The following is a 20,738-nucleotide window of genomic DNA, read 5'->3' as shown; positions in this document are numbered from 1 at the left end:
ATCTTGCGGCAGTGATGTACAGGTGTACTCCAGGACGCTGTGACATCACTGTTGGGTGTGGTTACAGGTTCAACAGAGCACACTTCTGATCCCTCCCAACCACACCTATCACTGATGCTTGGTGTGGTCAGAGGTGAAACCGGCTTGTAACTTTCAATCAGAAAGGGTAGTGAAACACTGCTTTAATTCTACCTTGGCTGCTGCAATGTCATACTGAGCAATCCGCTGGCTCCATCCCACAGCCAGCAGCTTGTTGTCATGGAGACAGGTCAACTTGGTGACTTCAGAGTTGGCGACAGGCTCCAGCTTGTGCAGGTTAAGGCCATTTAGCAAGTTCCACACCTTAGAGTGGTCAGCAAGAGGGACTACTCATTAACAAACTCTTTTTTAACTGTCTCATACATTTGAATTATAGATGTATGCAACTTCCTGCATATAAACAGCCAGTTCACTGTATTTTTGTACAAACTGATAGTGGCAAGATGTGGTTTCAAACCTTAATAGTGCCATTGCGAGCTCCAGTGATCAGTCTTCTGTTGGAAGAGTCCAGTGCCAGGCAGAGGAGCTCCTCTTCTCCATGGGCATTTAAGATCTGAAGACGCCTCCTACCTGTCTCTACGTCCCACAGGGACACAGATGAGTCGGCATGTCCAGTAACCACCTGTTTCAGGGTAGGGTTGTACAGAGCACAGGAAAGGGCCGGACCACTTTGAATTTCCGGTCCAAATTCCCTTCCTTCATTTGTCAACCATCCGCCCCCTCCTCTCCTCATTTTGGCCAGATTGAGCAGCGCCAGGTAATCTTTGCATCCCACCACTAAATGAGGCTGTGTCTCTTCAGGAAGAGTATGGCTCAGCAACAGGAAAGGGAAGTTGCCATGTTCGGGGATTCGACCTGGCTGCAGGCATGGGAAATGCAGGCTAACAGATTTCAGACAGTGATGTGTGGAAATGTCCCAAACCCTCAGCTCCTGACAAAGGAAAAATACATTACTTCATTCACTAGATAATATACAGGCTTTCTTGTAGTAATTGATTATGGCAAACACCCACTGTCAGGCCAGTTTACTGTCTTCTAAGCTTCATCTTTAATGACTCACAGCATCTCTGGAGTAGCTGAATAACTGCTCAACAGGATGGTAGATTGCAACATCCAATATAGTGGCACGGTGGCCCAGCAGTGTAGCTAGAGGACGTGTGGTCACAAATCGAGTCCAGAGTCGGACGGCTCGGTCACAGCCTCCTGTGACTATCAACTGCAGAGATGCATTGTAGTCAAAACATTTGGTCCCCTGAAAAGGAGATAAAAAAACCAACGTTCATGAGTCAAGAATGCTCTAGTGTAGACAGACATGTACATGAACTGGTGTTTAATGTCTCTGTACTTTGGAAAATAAAGCACCTTTCATGACACAAATCTAGTTAGCTGGTCTCATTAGTTTGCGTAGAGGAGTTTTAAAGGGTGGCGTCATTGTTAAAATGTCCAGACAGTTAATTAGAGTGTAAAATTACTGTGCGTCAAAAAGCCTTTGTGCATAACAGGAAGCATGACCGCCCAGTTTAATAATGCATTTTTGTGCAACAACATTACTTCTTTTTCTCCACAGTTAGTGACACTGTCTGCCACTTCATGCTGGGTGGGAGCAAACTTTATAAATGAGTAACCTGACTCACATCTCATATTTGTTCTTCTAGATAAGACTGGCTAGGGGTAATTCACTAAATGAGTTGTGTAATATAGCATATGCCATGCAAGGACTTTCAATGCCATCTAAAAAGTTTTCAGGACTTTCAAACCTTGACCCACCCAGTTAGGTCAGTGTCACCCAGACCAGTTGTTTTACATTTTATATTATCATACTATTTGTAAACTAAAGTCTATAAGTACACTTCTGATGCATGAAAATATATACTCATTCAAATACACTAAGCTATGATTCAATGTAATAGTTATTAAAATAGTTATTAAGGAGAATATATAACACATGTATGTGATGTTACCTGATTAATTTTCCAAATGTAGGGCTCCCATTTTAGTGTCACATTCAAAAAGACCAAAGAGGTGGTTTCACTTTCTGAGGATGTCATGATGACATTGGTATTGGGCTCAAACATTACTCTGTTGATTCCTGGTTCCTGGTGGATGTTGGGGATGTGACGGTAGGAGACCATGTTGCTGTGTTCACCTAGGTCCTGTTGTCAAGATGGATAAGAATGAATATGTTGTTTGTAATCAACAGGTGCACATCATTGCTGTCTGTCTGCTTCTGTGGTTTCTGCTGGGTACCTGCAAGGAACCCTTATCTGCAAACATCAGAGACTGAGCTCAGCAATTAAATAGAGATAAGAGAAATTAGATAAGCTTACTGGGAAAAAAATCCTGTGTGGGCCATTCTGTTTCTTAGAGGGATTCTTAAAAAGACCTTTAGAGGGGTTCAGAAAGTCCATCAGGTGGACTCCTCCCTTTTCATCCCCCATTAGTAGCAGAGGGGAACGCTCTGGACACTTGGAGGGACAACCACAGAAATTTAAGAGATTAATAATTTGCTTTCAGAGTCATCCAACATGTCAAGGGAAAAGTGGTCATACCTGGACATCATGCCAGTAACAAAGAGCTGTGGGCACACTACGAAACCCTTGGAGCAATGATGAGACAGATAGATGAGTTAACATTTGAAAAATTTGATTTTTGACCATCTAGTACAATTCAGTACATGTTAACAATCAAGTATACCAAATAGGTGGACATCCTCAAATACACTGGCTGTGGAGACATTGACGAAGTGCAAGTCCCTGCAGTCGGTTGCTATGGCAACCATGTGGCAGTTGCCCATATAGACTGCATCAGTGGTCCAGCCTCTGAACCTCCTCGTGTTGGCCACTTCCTCTGTTGGATCTCCAGCAAGCTGAGAAGTAAATGTAAAAAATGTAAGTGAGTGTGCTGTATTTCCTTGTGGATGTAAAAGTAGTACCATGATTTCACTCACCCCAAGGGTTTTGAGGATGTGTAGGCTGCTGTTCCAGACAGTGATCTGACCCCCCTTACTGACACTTATATAGCGGAGTGGAGGAGGATGGGAAACAGCAACCACACGCACTGTTGGCTCCCGCTGCAGATGAGTAAATATAATTAATAAAAAAGATTATTGGAGGAAAGTACTACCTGCAGAAAAAATATGTAGAAGGAGAGCATCGAAAAGAAATCGGGCAAACTTAGTATAGCATGATGAAAAAGTTTTAAACTTGTGACGCGGGCAAATTTTGTAGCTTTTACTCTCAAGATGCTTTAGCCTTCATTATAGCATTAGGACCCTTTTCATGTATCAGTTGTAAGAATAGCTGAATATGCTTTATATTTTCATACTTATAAAACCAGTATTCTTCATTTGTCAAAGCCTGTGTAAGATTTGACTGACTTCCGTGAGTCCTATTGACAGGAAAAAATACAGGCAGACTGCAATGCCCTTTCTAAACTTCCCAAGCCCCATGGCACACCATAGTCCTTTACCCTTCTCTTATAGGGTAAAGGTATTGTGCATGCTGGCTAACTGTCACATTGTTACTGTTTACAGGTGCACTTGAACAGAACTGAGACATTTTTAATGTAATTAGTAACATCTGTGTTTATCCTGATAAGTCAGAACTGTTCTGATAAGTCAAAATGCCTGCTGTGCCAAAGGCCTATAAAATATAACCCGATCTGGAGACAACAAACAGACAAAACAATTTTGACCAGTAATGGGCAGAAAAAATCTTAAACAAGATGACAGACCCTTACCTGGCTAACATGGCTAGCATGTTAGCAAACATTTGACTACTTAAACACATAGCAGACACAGAGCAACACTTTCCTCCCAACGAAGCTGTATTTCTGGCCACCTGATAAATGTAAGTCCAATATCTACTCTCCTTTTTTCCTTTGTTACATTGAATGCCAACTTCTGAGTACAATATCTGCCTTTTAGCTTGCTAATGTTTATCTTCAGCTAGCTAGTTGCTAACTTTTGTCTGTCTGCTCTTTAGTGCTGGGCACTTAGCTTAGGTTAGCAGAGCATTTTTGCTGAAAACTTCTACCTGGAAGTTGGTAAGAATAACATTGAACTGTGCAATAAACTTTTGGGACATATCAAAAATCTAAAATAATTTGTTAAAACATCCTACAAAGCTCTGTTAGAGAGCCACTGGGTGATACAAATAAAAATGTTGATTTTTCACTATGAGTGCAATTTCACATTAAATGTAGTCATATAATTCAATGTTATAAAACGTATTAATTAATTCAACTTTATATATTAGGGATGATTGGGGACAAGTAAAGGTTTGGTGTGGTTATGTTAATTGTAAAAATACTTTGTTACATTTGTTTGTCAGGGAGCATGTACAAAAAATAGTAGCTAATCTCATAGAAATTGAAGAGATGCTTTGTACCAGATTTAGCTACTTGCTAATTTCCATCTGTAGTCCCTGGGCTGGTAGACACAAAGTGGGTGCAGCCTTTGTCTCTACTCAGGACTACAGTGGGATCCATACTCTTCTTTCAGAAAAACATGACTTTTCATTTTGGGGCCCATATTAGCCATTTCATTGTAATTGTTTAAACGTTGGAACATCCTACAAAGCTGCACCATTTCCTCTCAATTTACCACAATTAGATTGGTGAATTCCTACCTTGTTGTGAGAGCAGTGTCTGATCTGCGGCTGTGAGTCCAGGAGAGCAGGTGTGGGGATGGAGGCGCGCTCTCTCTCAGTGTACTCCAGAAGCAGGTAGGAACACAGCTGTTGCCACCTCACCTGTCCTGTACAACTGATATCTACCTGGATATAAAGAAGTTTAAAAAGTCAGTGCCCCTACATCATCATGACCTGGAAGCCATCCTATAATTTTTTGGATGGCATGGTTTGATTATGCTGATGAGATGTGATATGTAATGTAGCTTGTGTGCTGTTCTTTTTAAATCTGTACTTTCAAACAGATATCTATTTATTCCTGTTTACCTCACTGAAAAATCTCTCCACCCATGTGTCCTCAATATCTGGTCCTATCACCGACCTCAGAACCTCTCGAAACTCTTGGAACTTCATTCCATGTTCTTCATTTCTTCCTCTGTTCTTTCCACTCTGCCTGTTTTCATGTGTCTGAACTCCAGCTTTTGGAGACATAAATGCATTTCTCAGGAGCTGCAGGTGATCAGGGCTCAGTTTCTCTGCAGGACTGACTCCACAGGCTGGATCACTGCAGCAATGACCAGATAAATGAAAACATTAATTTGTTCAAAAATTGGACAGCTTTCAAGACCTCATTAACTGAGCACCAGTTAAGGACTGCATAGGTGTATTTCCCAAAGAGGTTAAATAGAGAAGATCTTGACTGCCATCAAAGACTGCCATCAGGAGCCACTTTTAGCACTGTTTGTATATCACACTTACTGATTTAGGAGTATACTGGATTCATCCTGACTTTCCGCAGTTTCAGGAGCTGGTGCTACTACTAAAATGTGTTGTGAGAGGGCTAACATCACCATTAGTCTTTATGGTTTTTCTTAAGTTGGAAGCTACTCTTAGTTTTGTGACTACAGCCCCTGACTCCGCTCCTCAGGTGGACGGGTGTGCTGGCGTACAGTTAGATCAAAACATGCAAGACATAAGCATTAAGAAATAAGGACAATATACATAGGTGTCTACATGGAGGACTGAAGCCAGCTGAAGCCAAAGCTCAAACAGGGACAATTTGGTGTCTTTGCAAAACTTATTTTAGTCTTTGTTAATGAGTTGCAACTGTTTATTCATTCCATCCAGTCTCTGGTGAAAGGCTCCATGCAGAATGAAAGCAGCGCTCCCAAGTGGCAGCATTGGGACAACACACTACAAACATTTAAAATTACATTATGAAGTCTCATATAATGCATATTATCCTTAGACACACAATAAGTTGGAGGGATATAAGTAAATTGAATGGTTGGTCTTAATGTATGTACTGGGTGAATGTTGCAAATAGAGACTAAGTGAGGGGGTACTAAGTTAGGTTTGGGGGATGTGTCTAAAAGATGAAAGTGTCCCTTGCCACCAGCAGCTCCTGTGTGGCCCTGTTGCTCAGGGTGACTAGAGACCGAAACAATAAGTCACATGTCTCAACATTGTGAGCTCTTTTTCAGGTCCATCAGGACATGCATGAGTGGTCCTTTACATCATACACGTTTCACACAATCAACCAATGGAACCATAAAATAATTAAGTAATAAAAGTGTAGTGGTTTGCTGAAAAGGGAATTTAAATAGCTGCTGTAACTGAAAGAGTTTGTGGTGAAACTGTGTGGGGAGGATGGATGGAGAAATTCTTTTCAATGTCTAAAGTGATTGAGTGGAGAAAAATAGGAATAAAAAGGTCACTGGGACAGACTGCGATGCTAATGTACAACTTCAGCTTTGACTTCATATATAAGACTTGACATAAGTTGCTTTAATAGAGCAGGTAGATGGAAGAATGGATAGAGGGATTGAGGATGGAAGAATGAAGATTAAAACCAACTTTTCTTCTTTACTAAGAGTTCAGACACTGTCTGAGGTGATAAGATATCAGAGGCCATGGACTAAACAGATACAAATAGAGAAGTGAGACAGTAATTGTATGATTAACATTACAGCAGCTGTGGATATTGAGGTGCAGCCTACATAGTATATGTTGCATGCATTAAAATTGGCTTTTGTATGCAGTAACAGGTCATACACGATTAATTAACAGTGATCAGTTATATTTATCAAGATGAAATACATAATGATAAACTACAGAAAACTCACCAAAATCTGCTGTGTGGAACCTCTGTCTCATAAAGCACCCATGGATTTTTTTGGTTTCTTAAGGTATCCATATTAATAACCCGAGCTTCACCGTCTGAACCCCCTTTTAAATTCTTCAAGCACCAGATACTGCTCCATCTTTTTCTGTTGAATTTCTAATCCAAATTTAATCCAGAGTCAGTGTTTCATGTTCTTTCAGACCATAGCCTGGTGATAAACGAAGATGCAGCAGCCACAAGTTCCCCATGAAAGCACTGAGGCCAGTCTGAGATCATCACAATGCTCTGAGTCTAAACACGCAGAGCCTTTGTTTCCATCCCTTACTCTATCTTTTCAAGCAAACCCAATTTACTTAAACAAAGCTTCTTGTATCCGGACAGGAAAGGAATGTCCACATCCAGGGATCAATAAGCCATCCGTCACAAGTGTTTGACCACACCGAAAAAGGTAAACCAACACATCACTGAAGAGAAGACCATAGAGAGATGGGAGTTTCCAAAATAACTGCAAATCTGCTGGGGGTAACAGAGCCACAAACCCCACAGACAAGCCCTCAGTGGGTTAATCATTTAAAGAGGCAAAGTTAGCAAGGACACAGAAGAGTTTAGACTAGTTAACTTTTGCACAAGGACAGGTAAGCTGCTCTGACAAAATGAGGACTATATAGAAATTAAATCATAAATTAGCCTGTGTCCTATGCAAATTTATTCTAAATCAAAAAGAGTAAAAGAAACAACTTTGTCATGTTCTTGTAGCCTCACAGAAATCTATAACTAATGCAGTTTAATTATTGCCAGGTATCACACAGCTGTTTTGCTTAACACTTCAATGAGCATGAGCTATCTAGAGTGGCCTCTTGTTATGTTTAATGAAGGTACCCAAGTCCCAGTGGAGTCTGGTCTGATGGGCAGTTCCTTGCACCTGGTCTAATATTACGCCTATTCACACCAGTAGTCTATACTGTGACCGGCCCAAATATCTATATAATTCATCTGCTATATTATGCAAGGACCAGCAATGGACTATTTTATGATGTCTGTCATCGTGGTAAGGTCATCCATGGGTCTTTAAAGGTGATTACAGACATCTCAAACGGGAAACAAAAAAAAAATGTTGAAGAAAAATTAATATGGAAAGGATTTTTTAAAAATTCACAGGGACACTAATCGGGATTAAAATGACTAGTTTTCAGCTGCTATTTACATGCTATTCAAAGTTGTAAAAACAATCCCATAAGCAACAAACATGAAAGTTTAAGAATATATTATACAAAGGATCACAGGTCTTCTGTCCTATCACTTAGAACCTAGCTTATTATTAAAAAACCGAGCTGCTGACTTGAGGAGAACCATTAGTATAGGGTAGTGTAGGGTAATATAAGGTGGGGTTGAGCTTTCTCCGTAGCTGGCCCTTGTGTCAATTGTGGAACGTACACGTTATTGCCAAGTACAGCCACTGGATGGCGCCACAGCAAAATAGTTGATCAAATGCGATTTTTTTTTTTTACTCCCTTTTGACAGTAGTTAACAAACAGCCAACATCTGACGAGATTCACACTCACTAAACTATCACTCCTTTAGACTGCTATAGTATTTTTTTCAAGATTCAATCAAAAATCACTACTAATACCATCCACTCCCGCTGCAACGTGCGTTTATATTGAGTCACTATAATATTAGGAGGATAATTTATATCATTTGCTCAGTTTAAAACACGCAATTTCTCCAGTAAGTAAACCAGATGCAGTTCTTCATTTATGTACCCACAGGGTGGCAGCAGCAGCAGCAGCGGCGGCAGCAGCTCAGTCGCTTCCACTCAGGGTAATTTCACACCCGTGACCCGCCCTCGTTTCCCTTCGTTTTTTCATACTGGACTTGGAAATGTGCTCCCCCAGCTCTGACTCTTTCACAGTGATGGGACAGTGAGGATGTGAGAGTACGAGAGTCTTGCGCGGACTTTGTTTTTTTTACGTTTAATTCCCCCTTCACTGATTTAGTCTTTCTTTAACCTGTTTTTTGCCATGTTGCGGGTTGTTGTAGAGTCGGCTAAAAGTCTGCCTAAAAAGAAGCTTGGAAGTCCTGATCCAATTACGTCTGTGATTTTTAAAGGTAAGCGTCTGTTTAAGAGTCTTGTAAAGTTTTAACTGTAAATAATCTGCTTGGAAAATCCCTTCTAGCATAATAGTTGGTCATATACAGAGACTTAAGCGTCTTTAGAACTAAATGTAAAGTTTATAATCACCTAATTGATTATAAACTTTATCTAGCATGACCTCACTCTGTGGACTATATAGTTTTTCTGTGACTTATTATGTAGCCTATGCAATAAATAGATTATACAGCAGTGCTTCTCTTTAGCTACTTCTGCATGGAGGCCAGATAGTCAATTTAGAACTTAAAAATTTTAGACTGTAAGTGTCAGTGTACTCCTTCTAAATACAGTAGATTTAAGAACTTAATGAGCACAAGTTGGGTTGCACCATTGAAGACTTTCCCAAACATGTCACAGCAATCCCAGATGCAAAAACAACTGGCCAGGGACAATGTTTGGACCTGTAGGACATAGTGTGTATGAGCTCAGAAGAAGAAAGAAGCCTGTGGTGAAGGGAAAAGACGGGTTAGAAAATGCAGGGAAATTGGCCTTGAGCTATTGAGTTCAAATTATGAGTCACAGTTCCGTATCAGACAAAGAATGGTATTTCCTCCTGAAGAGGGTTTGATGAGCCTGGCAATCAGCCCTGGTTGGTCTCAGCTGTTTTGTTTGTCCTGGTGTCCTCATCATCATCACCTACAGGTGTGGCAGCTTTGTTCCTTTTTTCCTGCTAACATATAAAGTCAATATCTGCCGTCCACTGGCATCAATATCACTCTTTCCCTGAAGCATGCAGAAAATGACTTGTTTAGATAGTAAAAACTGTAATTCAGCAATTTCTTAGCACTAACTTTCCTTAACGTTGTCAGCAAAGCAAGTGGGTAAAATGACTTTAGTTGTATTGTTGGGTTGGTTGTACTATGTGTGTCCTAATCTTGAGAAACCTACCATATTTTCATTGTAGAGAAAAAGCTGATGTTTTATTTTTAGATGAGTGTCCAATGTCAACAAAAAATGCATATATTTTAAATAAACATTAACAAAAAAATGTTTCACTTTCAGATGAGAAGAAAAAAACAAAATCAATTGACAGTGAGGTGAATCCTGTATGGAATGAGGTAAATCTCCATTATACTCACAAACCCCCACACAAAAACGCACTCACACACAGAGTCAAACATGCAGATATCCCCTCCTCAATCTTTTATCTTTGATTGAAAATCAAAGTGAGTTTAGATCAGTTGCTTTGGAAAGCAGGAATTGATTGATTACAAGATATCCCAACTTTAAATACAGTACTAGATATTTAGACTTCTAGTACTGTATCTAAAGTGGGGATTCTAAAGCAATCAACACATGACTCTACAGTGTGTTTTTACCATGTCAATAGATTATGACGTGAGTGAAGTAGACGAGTTTAGGAGTTTGATATAACTGTTTTTTGGTGTTTTGCATCTTATTGGCCGAGTAGACAAATCATATTTGTTACATTCAGTGAAAGGCTCTGCTCACAGATAAAATGCTGCCTCTTCAGGACATGACAGCAGTTGAAGGACCATATATAATGGTTTGTGTCCCCTTCATCTTGTCTTGCAGGTGCTTGAGTTTGATCTGAAAGGCATTGCACTGGACTCCAGCTCCTACATAGACGTGATTGTGAAAGACTATGAAACCATTGGGAAAGACAAGTAAGTGCAGTACAGCTCCTGAGACTGAGCTCCTTGTTAACCTTGGCTTCATGCTTTGTGCAACAGTGGAATAACAGTGTTGAAAGAGAAGCTATACGCCTCACCTTAATGAATCACAGTGTCTTGTCTTTCTTTTTCAGTTACATGTATGTCAGTTTTTTCATTAATAACTCAGCACAGGCAGTGTAACATTAGCTGTCATCAAGCCAGTTTTAATCTGAAAAACTTCTGATGTACTTTGGCTGCTAAATTATTCTTTGCACATGCTACAGGCCTGCTGGTTAGGATACACATTGTTGTAAACACTGACACCGTAATATACAAGGAAACTAAGTAAGACATTTTCATAGTAGACCAGAGTTTGAGTTATGTAGTTGGCTGTCTCTGCCCCCTCACACCCTGTTTGCCATGCTGAGACTTGCTGGGCTGTGTGGGATGCCTGATGCTGATGGGCCAACAATGGATGGATGAATTGCTGTTTGTCTTCTCTCTTGCTGGGACTTGTGTGGCACTGTGTGTCTGGGAACAGGGAAAGTACTCTTATTTGGCAGTTACTTTCCAAAATATATTGCAGAGGAGTAATTTCTGTAGGTACAGTGTGTATATACTACTTTAAAACCGTTTAAGGAGAAGTGCTGTAATGCAAAATGTTACTACGTCACTCCAAAACAGCTCAATGCAGTTACTTCCAAATAAGGCTGGAATCACATATGGGACCAATTTAGACCAACCGCAAAGAATGTTTCGTCGACATCACTAATTACTGCGATCAAAGTCTTGTCTATGGTGAGAAAACAAAGCACATGAAAGCGGTTCTTTCTTATGAAATAATTAAAAATTTCAAACAAACTGTTTTTCTTCTGTTCATGTGCTTTAGTGAGTAAAAGTTTCCCCAGTGCATGGGACAGTCATAACTGTGGGAGGAGCTTTTAAATGGGCTTTTCCAGCACACGTGTCCATGTTAAACTGACAAGAGTTTTCCACTGGGCTGGCCCATCTGACACACTCCCTAAAGATCTACAAAGTGGGAGCAGAACAGGACTTCTCTCTCTCAAATGGTTTTCTAGCTGTTATGGGTCCTGTTGTTGTTGCAACCAAATTTTGGGGGGGGGGGGGTGAACCAGTGTTTTGGTGATTTTTAGAAAGGAATCAGAAAACTAGGACAAAGTGTGGTTTTTAAATACAAAGTAGGTGAGATTTTGAACTGTATGCATGAGTTCAGTTCTAAAATCTTTTGTACTTAAACCATGACCGAAACAGTTTCAATGAGTAAGTAACACCCTGAGTTTCAACGAGACATTGACAAAATGTCTAATTTCCTTATACCTATTTTTTGGATTTGAAATGACATGTTTGAGGTCTGATTTTCATGTGTTTAATTGCAATGTTTTTATAAATTATTTGAAGAGGTAAAGATGTTTTTTTTTAAGTTAAAATTTAATAAGCAGAGCTATTGACTGTATTGTTCTGCAACAGGGCTGCAGGCTTTTACAAATTATTGAATAGTTATGGTGATACTTAAATGACATGAAATGGCTACTTCGTTACTGTTCTGCACAAATACAGTTAGGTCCTCAAATATTTGGACAGTGACACAATTTTTGTAATTTTGCCTCTGTAACCCACCACAATGGATTTTAAACAAAGCCATCAAGATGTAATTGAAGTGTAGACTTTCAGCTTTAATTCAAGGGGTTTAACAAAAATGTTGCCTATACAATTTATGAATTACAGCCATTTTCTGAAAATTATGGGCTTTATGCCAAAAGTAATTGGACAAACCAACATAATTAGAAATATAAGTATCATTTTTAATACTTGGATGAAAATCCTTTGCAGTCAATGACTGCCTGATGTCTGGAACCCATGGACATCACCAAATGCTGAGTTTCCTCCCTTTCCTCCTCCACTGTGATGATGTACAATGGCAAATTTATGAAAATTGTCACTGTCCAAATACTTATGCCCCTTACTGTATATTTGGAAGGCAGAAATGTGGGGATGCCAAAAAAGCAGTGCAAGTAAGTCTTCATGGGATATGGCTAGAAAAATTCACATCAAAACCAAAGTATTGTTTAATTTCCTGTCTTATGAAAAGCATAGTCAGACTTCAGTGTGTCCAAATATTTCACCTACTTTCACCTAAATTATTTCTGATAACATATTTCTGAGATTTATAGTCTTGAAGTGCTATTAACTCTGTTGATAAATATGATATAACAGTAATAATCAGAAAACTGTCAGGGAATCACTAATTTTTACACTCTAGCCACAGATCTGAGATGAGCTGTTATCGTCACATTCATCCATCCCAGCAGATCTTTGAAAGGAAATGAATGTTGACAGGGGGAGGGTGTTAACCTTTTGAACTGAAACCCACCCAAGGACACTTAGAGCTGCTTGTGTAGAAAGTCACTTCTTCCTCTTCACGGATATATATATATCTATATATATAATTAGAGAGAGAGAGAGAGAGAGAATTCATTATACTATGAGACACAAAAAGGCCCAACAGTTAAACTTGTTTGTGTATGACTACAAGTCTGGTGACAAGGAGCACCATGGTCTGTTGTTCCATTACCTATGCAATGCTTTAACATCCTGATAAAGGGAAGAATTGTATCTAAATTCAGTAATAACTCTATCCAAATGACTTTTACCTTGTCTGAGGGTGAGTGTTTGCAATTATTTTAAAAGGGGGAATATTTCTTTCTCTGTGATTCACCAGAGCTCAACAATGCTCACCAAGTGTGTTTTGGTCAGTCCACTGTGTGTTTACATGGAAAACGATGGAAAAATTGTCAATCCAAGCACGTCTTCCCTAATCTGTTCACAATATACACAGTACTGTGTTGTAATAATTTTCATACAAACTGACTCTGGAAGTTCAGGCCAGTGTCTGCTGTCAGTGTTTGATATAGTAAAATCATACTGTGCGGCTTAATCTCTTTTCATATTTGAATGCTTATATCAGAACGTAGTCATGCTGAAAACAAAAGAGATGCAAAATGAAAATATTTCAGAATCCAGGGACAACCCTATGTCTGAAACACAACACCTAACCAACCTTTCTACCAAATTAAAAAGTTAGTTTTAAATGTATTGAGGTTATTAAAAACTTTGGAGACAGAAGCAGTTGTTGGCAGCGTTGTTACAAGGAAAAACTCTATCCACTGTCACATCCTACCTGAGGCCATTCTTTGATGAAGTTCAAATCTTGCTCACATTACTTCGATGATGCCATTTTAAAAACTGCAAATAAGTATTGTGATTGTGACTCAGATTTGAGGCAACATACCAGGTTATTAAGTCACTGATCCCTGGAGAATCCATTTGTCTGCCTCCTTCCTGATATAAAGCTGTGTGCTGCCAAAACAATAACACTCCATCCTTTCTCCTCTCAATAAAATTCTGTCCCACTATTTGTGCAGTGACCTAAAATGGTGGTACCCTGATACGCAGTTGTTCAGAAAAAATCCTGTCAGAGTAATTTTGTATAGTACATTGAATCATTTCTTAGTCTTTTTCATGGATAAAGTGTAACTATATTGTCTAAAATTATGTATAAAATATATTTAAAGTTTATTTTCTGATGCCATTTAAGCTTTCACACTTGCATGTTAGATGTTTTTGCTGTTCAGTATTAAGACAAGATCATACAAGTGTTCTGATCTCTAACACTGCTTTGATGTATGCATCTACTGTATACCTTATCTTGTAGGTTTTCTGATCAATGAATAGTTACATTAAAAAAAAAAACTGTTGTGATAGAAGTCATGTTTAAGTCACTTGATCTAAGTTCAGTTGTCTTCTCTCGGAACAGTGATTTGATTTTCCTTTAATTCTCTTTGTCTCAAGACATTTTTCATCCAGGTCAAGTAAAGGTTGTTAGCAAAGGGGGGGAGAAAAATAAATAGTTTTCAATATTTGGGTCCGGTTGAGTCGGAGGCTTAAATGTCAAACTACAAAACATTATTACTTAGTCCACCCAAAGTGATACATTGATACAATGAGTGATACATTTTACATGATGTAAGACATTCCATTAGCTAACTTACTTTGGACACAATACAGTGAATATCATTTCATCCATCCAAAGATATGTTTCAACTACCCCAAGCTCATAACGGTTTAGTGGCAACTTTTTTTTTTAAGAACCTTTTTTCTTCTCAGCTCTAATAGTGCGTTGTTTCACTTTTACTTACTCATAGTCAGACCTCACATAGCCAGACACTTTCCCATATTTAGTTTCATTTCATTTTATCATTGAGTTATCAATGGACATAACAGAGGAATCTGATTGTACATTGCTACTTTTACCAACTCCAGTCTTGTTCTTAGCCTTTTTTTTTTTTTTTTTCAACAGTCATTTGATTCAATAGGTATTTTTGTCTACTTACTCATTAGTGTTAATGATTACTTCAGGAAATACATTAATTAACATTCCATACAGAAAATGTTTGACTAATTCGCAGTGGCAAATAACTTAATGGAAAACCTGCTATAATTTTCACAGTGTATGGCACAGATGGTAGGAATAATGTTTTCAGTATCAAGATGTGATTTTCAGCCAAGGCTGGTAAAGAAGCCAATTATTAATAACAAATTACAATATTTTTGTTGTTGTTTTGTTTTGTTTTTTTTAAATTCCAGGTAGTTACTGTAGATTTTACTAGGTGACTGTGTGTCTCATGGACTTTCAGGTTTACCGTATTGTTATTTGACCACTTGGAAAAATAGTATCATCCTTGTTCTGTTTTTCATAGCTGGTATTAAAGTTACCCCCAAATGGAAAGAATTGCATGAGTTTTTTCATTTCACTTCTTGGTGCAGATGATCACGGGTGATCTAAACACACTGTAAAATATCTGATGGGTAGCTTTTGTGCACTGATGACTGTGTTCTGGCTCATGGGGTGCGTTTGTTTGTCTGAGCAGGCAGGGTTTGTTAGCTCTGGGTGGTGACCTCCTATATGCCTTTTTTTTATGACGTGATCACAGCACAGAAAAAGCATTTCATCTCTTTGTGGTCTGTAACTTGATTACTGTCTAGAACGGCAGCCTGACAAGCGTTTCTAATATCTTGTCCAAATTATTCATATCAGTAAGGGTAGACTAAATAATATAAACACCCTCCAGTATAATGCAATATAATTTAACAGCACAACAAACTGCAGCCTCCAAAATGACCACAGACAGTTGAATCAATACCTCTCTAAAATAGTTCCAACAAAAACTGAACATTATAACCCTCACAAAGGAGGATTTATTGCAAGACTGTTGTAGTGGACTGCATAATTTTTAGCTAGGTGTACCTAATAATAATGTGGCAACTGAGTGTATCTTTCAGGTTTTAAGTGTGCAAATCAGATAATTGTATTTTCTGTGGCTATGATATACAGTACTAGGTTTGCAATCATTCTCTAGTTATGTCAGACCCAAATATCAGTGGGCTAGTCAGTAATATCTTCTCAAGGGTAAGACTAGTCCTATGGTAAATAAATAAATCAATGTTCATCCATTTTCTATGGAAGCTATTGTCTGAAGCTAGTATATTAAACTTATCTGACTAGACCGAGGTTCACCACAAGCAAATTCTGCCCAGTCACATGTTATAAACACATAAAATGACAGTATCTGACAATTGGATATAAATCTTTCTGTATTTAACGTTAACCTGCTGTGTTTTTTCCTAACAGATTCCTTGGATCAACAAAAATCACTTTGAGAGACCTTGCCTCAGGTCAAGTGAGATCACTGCCATCCAGAAATGTGCCTTTGGTCAATGAAAGTGGACAGAATATTGGAGTATGTTTCATTCTTATAATATGAATTTAGAAATGCAAAAAACAGGAAAGCTATCTTCATTTTAAAGAAATGAATGGATTAATAGACCCACCAATCATTTACTCACAGGCCACAATCAACCTTGTGATTGGCTATGATCCCCCTGCCAATGCTGCATCAAACCCCAATGATCCTCAAGCTGGAGATGCTACATTGGGTGCTGGTATGTTTATGGAATTCTTAAAGATACAAGGTTTAGTGGTAGCATTAAATTTGATTATAGGCATGTTGCTTATTTCATCTTTGGTTATCTTGTCTCTCTGGTGATTAGGCGGTGGCGGTGCTGGTGAAGAGGGTGATCAGACTCTACCAGATGGTGGTCAAAGTAGCTCTGCAGGGAGGCCCTCATCCACTGGTCAGACTGTTAACCTCCGCCAGCGGCTGGCCAGGGCACAAAATCGCCACCGACTGGTCAATAAACCTCAGGACTTCCAGGTCAGTGTGATAGTGCTTCACAGTTATCAATGAAGAATAACAGCTACTGCACATTCTAAATTATAGTATGCAGGTCAAGAACAGAACCGCTTCTTGTTTAGTTCCAAATCAAGTACTTAAAGCCACCATTTGTAGGGTTTGTTATGTGACTAAAGTGTCTTTTTAAATCATTCTGATGGCATACATTTTTGTTCGTAGAAAAATTATGCAATCCTGGCAAAACAAGGTGCAGTCTGTGTTGCTTTCAGACATTCATCTGACTGTTCATGGGGGAAGGGATTAGCAGCGTGTATTGCTGTCTGCATGCCACTAATGCAGTTATTCAGCTACTTGTCCAATAACAAGAAGCTGAATAACACTTAAATAGCTGCTTGTGGTTTAGGATAAGAAGCTCATAAGCATGATCTTCATTCCTTTCATTACAAAACAATTATGTACTGCAGGTTGCCTTTGATAGAATACTTTTTTTCTTTGTAATCTTTTGACATGTTTAAAATGGTCGGGATGTTTGGAAAGAAAGCCAAAAAATAGTTTTTTCCTCTCTCAAGTTTCTTTTAGGTGGCCGCAGCAGTTATATCTGGCTATCTTAGCTCGTTACCTTTACCCAGGTTATGTATCTTTAAGTCTATAATGTATGTATTTACATAAACAGAGATGCTCTTGGTCAGAATCAGTTGCCCTTATACTCTCAGGAATCATATACGTTTATCACTGATACTGTGACACTATGTGTCTCTCAGATCCGTGTCCGGATCATCGAGGCCCGTCAGTTGTCTGGAAATAACATCAAACCAGTGGTGAAGGTCAACGTCAACGGACAGACCCACAGGACAAGGATCAAGAGGGGAAACAACCCCTTCTTTGATGAGGTACTGACATGTCACTCTCGCAGCGAGACTATATGACACAGATTTAAGGTGGAATAAAAATGGGTTCATTTTCATTTTTTTTTTTTTTTATTTTTTTTTTTTTTTTGCAGATGTTCTTTTACAATGTCCACATGCTACCATCAGATCTGTTTGACCAGAACTTTAGCTTCCGGGTAAGCATGATGCATGTCAGTTTTATGGTCCTATCCTCTGTCAATATGTATAAATAAATAAACTATGTATTGTTGCACTCCTGTCCTCAGGTGTATGATTCCTATTCACTTAGGGCAGACAGTCTGATGGGGGAATTCAAGGTGCCTGGTCTCATTTGCTCTTCACATAATTGTTAATATGTAAAAAATTTGGTTAATGTGTTCAAATGACTCTGGCTGATCTTGTTTTGTTCTCTCACATAGCTGGACATTGGTTATGTTTATGATGAGCCAGGTAAGCTTGTCACAAACCACAAACTAGATTTGTGTGTCATTTACATGTGCATAGATGGTTGTCATTTACATGTAGATAGACAGGGCTTTTGTCTGACTTCTATAGGTAAAAATGAGACAGGGTTAGTATAGACTTATATTTAGTTGATTTTTGTTGGTTTGTTTAATTGATTTTGATCAGAATATGTATTTTGTAGTGTAATACATGATAAAGTTAGCAAGATTCTGAACAAAAGTTAGCTAGCGAAGTGGAGCATTTACGCTAGCAGCTATAGTAAGATATTTTCCTCAGGGGTTGGTGGAGACGAAAACAAAGTTAAAACGAGAGTGAATATTGGACTTTCACCAGAAACATGACTCCAAATAAATGCTAATTTTTCTCAGTGTCTCTTGGATGTGTAAATAAATGTTAGCTAACAAGTTTGGTATGCTATATCAGCTTAAAAGGTGATCATATGTCAGTGTTGTGTTCACAGCTTGTTTCCGCTACCCGGTAGTGGTAAAAAAAAAAAAAAAGTTACTGCAGGTTTAAGTAAAATTAGACAAAAATTATATTTTAAAAAATTATATTAAAACTATCTTTTATTTATCCACTATACAAACAAATAGTATCCACTATTAAATTATGTCTGTCTATATTAATAAAGTCTGTGTATCCTTTATGTGATGCACTGCATATGTGTTTGTGTCCTATTGCAGCCCACTGTGTCATGAGGAAGTGGCTTCTGCTGAATGACCCAGATGACTCCAGCTCTGGTGCTAAAGGCTACCTCAAAGTCAGCCTCTTCATAGTGGGGACTGGAGATGAGCCTCCGGTATGACAGACATGCTGTCTTTCACTGGCTGTTTCTTTTTTCCACATGTAAATAAGGTGGCTATGCCCCTTACACTCTCTAATGGACTCCTTTCTGTTTCCTTCCATCTCCCATACTGTAGTTGGAGAAGAGGGATTCTAATGATGACCAGGATGACATAGAGAGTAACCTGCTGCTACCGGCTGGTGTGACTCTGCGATGGGCTACCCTGTCTCTGAAGGTGTTCAGAGCTGAGGACATTCCTCAGAGTGAGATCATAATCATAATTATGAAAGAAAGATGTGTATAAACATACTGTATATTACCATCAATTATGATTGATAATTGATTAATTCCTTCAATGATTTCTCATTTCAGTGGATGATGCATTCGTTCAGTCCATGAAAGAAATGTTTGGAGGAGATAAAAACAAGAAGAACCTGGTAGATCCTTTCATAGAGGCTCGCTTCGCAGGCAGAAAGGTTCCTCATGTTCATTATTTTTCTATATGTATATATATTTTAGTCAAGCTGGATATTATATTGTTGTCTAACAGAAGTAAAACTAATGTGTAGTTTTTCTTTCTCTCCAGCTGTGTACTCAGATAATTGAGAAAAATGCAAACCCTGAGTGGAACCAAGTACTGAACCTCCAAGTCAAGGTAACAAGTCCTCATGATAAAAAGCTGTATTCTGCAAAGCAAAAAACCTAAGAAAGTAATAGACATCATTAATGGATTTTTTGTCTTATGCTGTTTTACCTGTTTCTTGTATTTTCTGCAGTTCCCCTCCATGTGTGAGTCTGTCAAACTGACAGTCTTTGACTGGTAGGTCAAACAAGGTTGCAATTTCCTTCTTTTAAAAGATTTTGGACTTTGGTTTGAATTTGTGTTCAAGAAGTAAGGAGCATGAAGAGGCAGTGTCATTTCATTCTCAGAGTTCTTTGGATTTGAGAGAGTGCACCACAATATTTCTGCAATGTGGTTAGCTGCAATGCATTGTAATATAGCAGCATATGACTCAGGTTGTGCAGGCTCCTCCCTTCCCCTCAATAACATGCTCTGGGATCCTGTTGGCAACGTCTCTCAACTCATTTTCATCATTGTGTGTTTGAGTAAATGAACAGTCAGATAACTCAGGTCCAGGAAGGCTGAAGGGAAATAAGTGCAAGAGGAAATGTTAGAAAAACATTGTGCCCCTCAGAAGGTGTTGAAAGACCACTAGATATTAGAGCCAACACTAGATATTTTTCCCTTTTTGAAAAATAAAACCTTTAGATTCAAACAACAAGACAGAGAGATTGTTTTTCTATTCTATGTACTTCCTTCACGGAGGTAGTGAACCAGGAGAGCAGTGTGCCAACATTGTGAAATCTGCATGCTATTTAACAGTTAATCACATGAATGCAGTGTTATGTACGTATGCAGTGTGACTTAAGTTACTGTTTGATTGCAGGGATCGTTTGACAGGGAATGATGCTATTGGCACCACATACCTGAACTTGGCCAGGATAGCCTCCTCTGGTGGAGAGATAGAAGGTATTATTTTTGGAGAAAACATGAAAAAATGATCAATTTTGGGCTGGAAATAAAATCCCCTAATAAGTCTGGATCTTTTGTGAAAACCCCAGTACAGAAGTTCATAGCCTTTGTATTGCACCTAAGATGTTTATTGTTGTATTACTGTATGAAAAAATTCATTTTGCAGTAGCTATTGTTACTGTGATGTGGCTATTTGGATTAACTTCTAAATGGTACTTGAATTGTCCTTTTTCTCC

At 38.7% G+C, this 20,738-nt stretch overlaps 2 protein-coding genes across 12 annotated transcripts in view; one reads left to right on the top strand and one right to left on the bottom strand.

The window, feature by feature from the left end:
* LOC120794356 (WD repeat-containing protein 49) overlaps nucleotides 1-9,888 on the bottom strand; it is a 20,647-nt gene extending 10,759 nt beyond the window's left edge. For 5 of the 7 annotated variants that reach the window (XR_005708117.1, XR_005708118.1, XM_040135365.1 and 2 more), the window contains exons 1-11: nucleotides 6,794-7,395; nucleotides 4,995-5,232; nucleotides 4,668-4,814; nucleotides 2,987-3,109; nucleotides 2,734-2,905; nucleotides 2,589-2,635; nucleotides 2,367-2,504; nucleotides 2,001-2,192; nucleotides 1,100-1,291; nucleotides 497-970; nucleotides 193-342 (exon numbers count right to left, since the gene is read on the bottom strand). Coding sequence is in view for 5 of the 7 variants with exons in the window: in XM_040135365.1 (XP_039991299.1) it covers nucleotides 193-342; nucleotides 497-970; nucleotides 1,100-1,291; nucleotides 2,001-2,192; nucleotides 2,367-2,504; nucleotides 2,589-2,635; nucleotides 2,734-2,905; nucleotides 2,987-3,109; nucleotides 4,668-4,814; nucleotides 4,995-5,232; nucleotides 6,794-6,864 (1,944 nt within the window). In the remaining 2 variants the exon portion in view is untranslated. Of the gene's footprint in view, nucleotides 1-192; nucleotides 343-496; nucleotides 971-1,099; nucleotides 1,292-2,000; nucleotides 2,193-2,366; nucleotides 2,505-2,588; nucleotides 2,636-2,733; nucleotides 2,906-2,986; nucleotides 3,110-4,667; nucleotides 4,815-4,994; nucleotides 5,233-6,793; nucleotides 7,396-9,832 lie in introns of those variants that run through there. The other 2 variants (XM_040135367.1, XM_040135369.1) reach the window with 2 other exon arrangements.
* Nucleotides 8,535-20,738, top strand: part of LOC120794355 (myoferlin-like) — a 26,688-nt gene continuing 14,484 nt past the window's right edge. For 4 of the 5 annotated variants that reach the window (XM_040135361.1, XM_040135363.1, XM_040135362.1 and 1 more), the window contains exons 1-17: nucleotides 8,535-8,613; nucleotides 8,833-8,901; nucleotides 9,947-10,002; nucleotides 10,481-10,572; nucleotides 16,271-16,379; nucleotides 16,488-16,581; nucleotides 16,690-16,853; nucleotides 17,594-17,722; nucleotides 17,833-17,895; nucleotides 17,986-18,036; nucleotides 18,139-18,169; nucleotides 18,868-18,983; nucleotides 19,105-19,231; nucleotides 19,341-19,444; nucleotides 19,555-19,623; nucleotides 19,745-19,788; nucleotides 20,417-20,499. In XM_040135361.1, coding sequence (XP_039991295.1) covers nucleotides 8,550-8,613; nucleotides 8,833-8,901; nucleotides 9,947-10,002; nucleotides 10,481-10,572; nucleotides 16,271-16,379; nucleotides 16,488-16,581; nucleotides 16,690-16,853; nucleotides 17,594-17,722; nucleotides 17,833-17,895; nucleotides 17,986-18,036; nucleotides 18,139-18,169; nucleotides 18,868-18,983; nucleotides 19,105-19,231; nucleotides 19,341-19,444; nucleotides 19,555-19,623; nucleotides 19,745-19,788; nucleotides 20,417-20,499 — 1,465 coding nt within the window. In that variant the 5' untranslated portion in view covers nucleotides 8,535-8,549. The other variant, XM_040135364.1, reaches the window with a different exon arrangement.

The sequence above is a fragment of the Xiphias gladius genome, chromosome 9 (assembly GCF_016859285.1).
Source record: "Xiphias gladius isolate SHS-SW01 ecotype Sanya breed wild chromosome 9, ASM1685928v1, whole genome shotgun sequence".
NCBI lineage: Eukaryota > Metazoa > Chordata > Actinopteri > Istiophoriformes > Xiphiidae > Xiphias > Xiphias gladius.
The sequence above is the reverse complement of the archived record's forward strand: the minus strand, read 5'-3'. Positions and strand labels throughout refer to the sequence as shown.